This window comes from Suricata suricatta, chromosome 1, assembly GCF_006229205.1.
Source record: "Suricata suricatta isolate VVHF042 chromosome 1, meerkat_22Aug2017_6uvM2_HiC, whole genome shotgun sequence".
Lineage (NCBI taxonomy): Eukaryota > Metazoa > Chordata > Mammalia > Carnivora > Herpestidae > Suricata > Suricata suricatta.
Window position 1 is genome coordinate 163,375,392 of NC_043700.1, and position 1,805 is coordinate 163,377,196.

The 1,805-nt window shown below is 34.4% G+C and overlaps 1 protein-coding gene across 1 annotated transcript; it reads right to left on the reverse strand.

The window, feature by feature from the left end:
• Nucleotides 1–7: 7 nt before the first annotated feature.
• LOC115285725 (toll-like receptor 1) lies at nt 8–1,554 on the reverse strand (the record flags this gene model as incomplete). Its single annotated transcript, XM_029932282.1, has 1 exon — nt 8–1,554. A coding segment is annotated over exon 1 (1,485 nt), but the record flags the coding sequence as incomplete, so codon positions are not given.
• Between the last annotated feature and the right edge of the window lie 251 nt (nt 1,555–1,805).

Sequence of the window (1,805 nt, forward strand, 5' to 3'; positions counted from 1 at the left end):
CAGAAAGGCTGCGAAAAGCACCACAGTCAGGAAGGTGGGCTAAAGAATTGGAAGCAACATTGAGTTCTTGCAAAGCTTCTAGTTTCATGATTGGTTTAGGGATGCTCCTTATTCTGTTATTGTGAAGATCAAGTACCCTGACTTTAGGAGGTAAACATGTGAAAACAGAGTCAGTAAGCATATTTGAAGACATATTTAAACTTAATAAACTTGTAGTCCAAGAGCATTTTCTATCAATTTCATCATACCTTAGCAAATTCTGGCTAACATCCAATTGTTGAAGAGACTTCATCTCCTTGGTCATATAAACTATATTTGCAAGTTCTTTTAATTGATTCATTTTTAAACTAAATGTCTCCAATTTAGCCAACTTTTCACAATTTTTAAAAACCATGTCTGTTAAGAGATTATTAGAAAAATCCAAATATAGAAATGTGCTGATTTGGGATGGGCAAACCATGTGGACCATGTGTGTACCAGACACTGTGAAATTTTGTATGTTCATATTTGATAATATTTCATAAATATAATGTTGTGGAAAGCTGAACACATCAGTGACAACTTGGTGTATAGATAAGGCCTTCATTGAAGTGTTAGAATAATCAAAATCTCTTAAGTCAAGGTGACCTTGTAGTTTTACATTTGAAATTGAGAAATACTCTATGCTTGTATGCCAAACTAACTGGAGGATCATAATGAAAAAATTCCAAGTAGTTTCAATGTTGTTTAAAGTAAGACTTGATATCCTTGAATTATTCTGAAGTTTTAACAGAAAATTTTGGAAATAAGAACATCCATTATCATCTAGCACACATTTGATATTGGAAAGTTCCAGACTTACTGCAGTGCTGACTGATACATCCAAAACAAAACTGAATTCTTTTCTTGGAGGGAAAACAACATGTAGACTTTCTGTGTTAAAGTTTTGAAGGCTCTCTGGGTCTTCTTTTTCCCCATAAGTGTCTCCTAAGACCAGTAAAACTTTATTTATATGCAAAGAAGCAATTGGTAGCACACTAGATTTTCGTAAACGTGTGGCACTCAACCCCAGAAATTCTAGCTGAGACATGTTGCCAAACTCTTTGCATATGGGCAGGCCAACAAATGCATTAAATGAGAGGTCTAAATGCTTGAGGTTCACAGTAGAATGGCAAGAAATCTTCCCTAATTCATTGTGGGACAAATCCAAATATTCCAATTCCTGGTTGAATTTGAAAACACTAATATCAAGATATTGAATTCTGTTATGAGACATTATCAAAATCCTCAGCTTTGATAATGATTCGATGTCAGAAGTCTGAAGCTCAGATATATAGTTTTGTGATATATTTAAGATTGTTGTTTTCAGGGATAGGTCTTTGGGAACATGAAAGAGACTTGATTCTGATCTGTCAACTAAAAATTCACTTTCATCAGTCAATTGGGTTCTTATCTCAAGTAGTAACATGAAGATGATGGTAAGATGGAAGATGCTAGAATTAGTTTTCATCATTTTGTAGTATCAGACATTTCTAAGCATAGCTGCTGTCCTTTAGAGCATCTTGATACAGGTACAGATCCTAAAAAAAAAAAAAAAGCGCTTTAAATAATTGTATTAGCCTAGGCATGACTGGCATGAAATATTTTTTCCTAGGGACTCATAAAATAAAGGCTACTTTCTTTGAAGTCACACAATCTGAAACCAGGGAAATATACATATTGATAATTCAAAAACTGTGAATATGGATGGTGTAATGGGTTGAATGGTGACACCACCCAAAAGATATGTCCACATCCAGATGGCCAACAGGCACATGAAATGATGC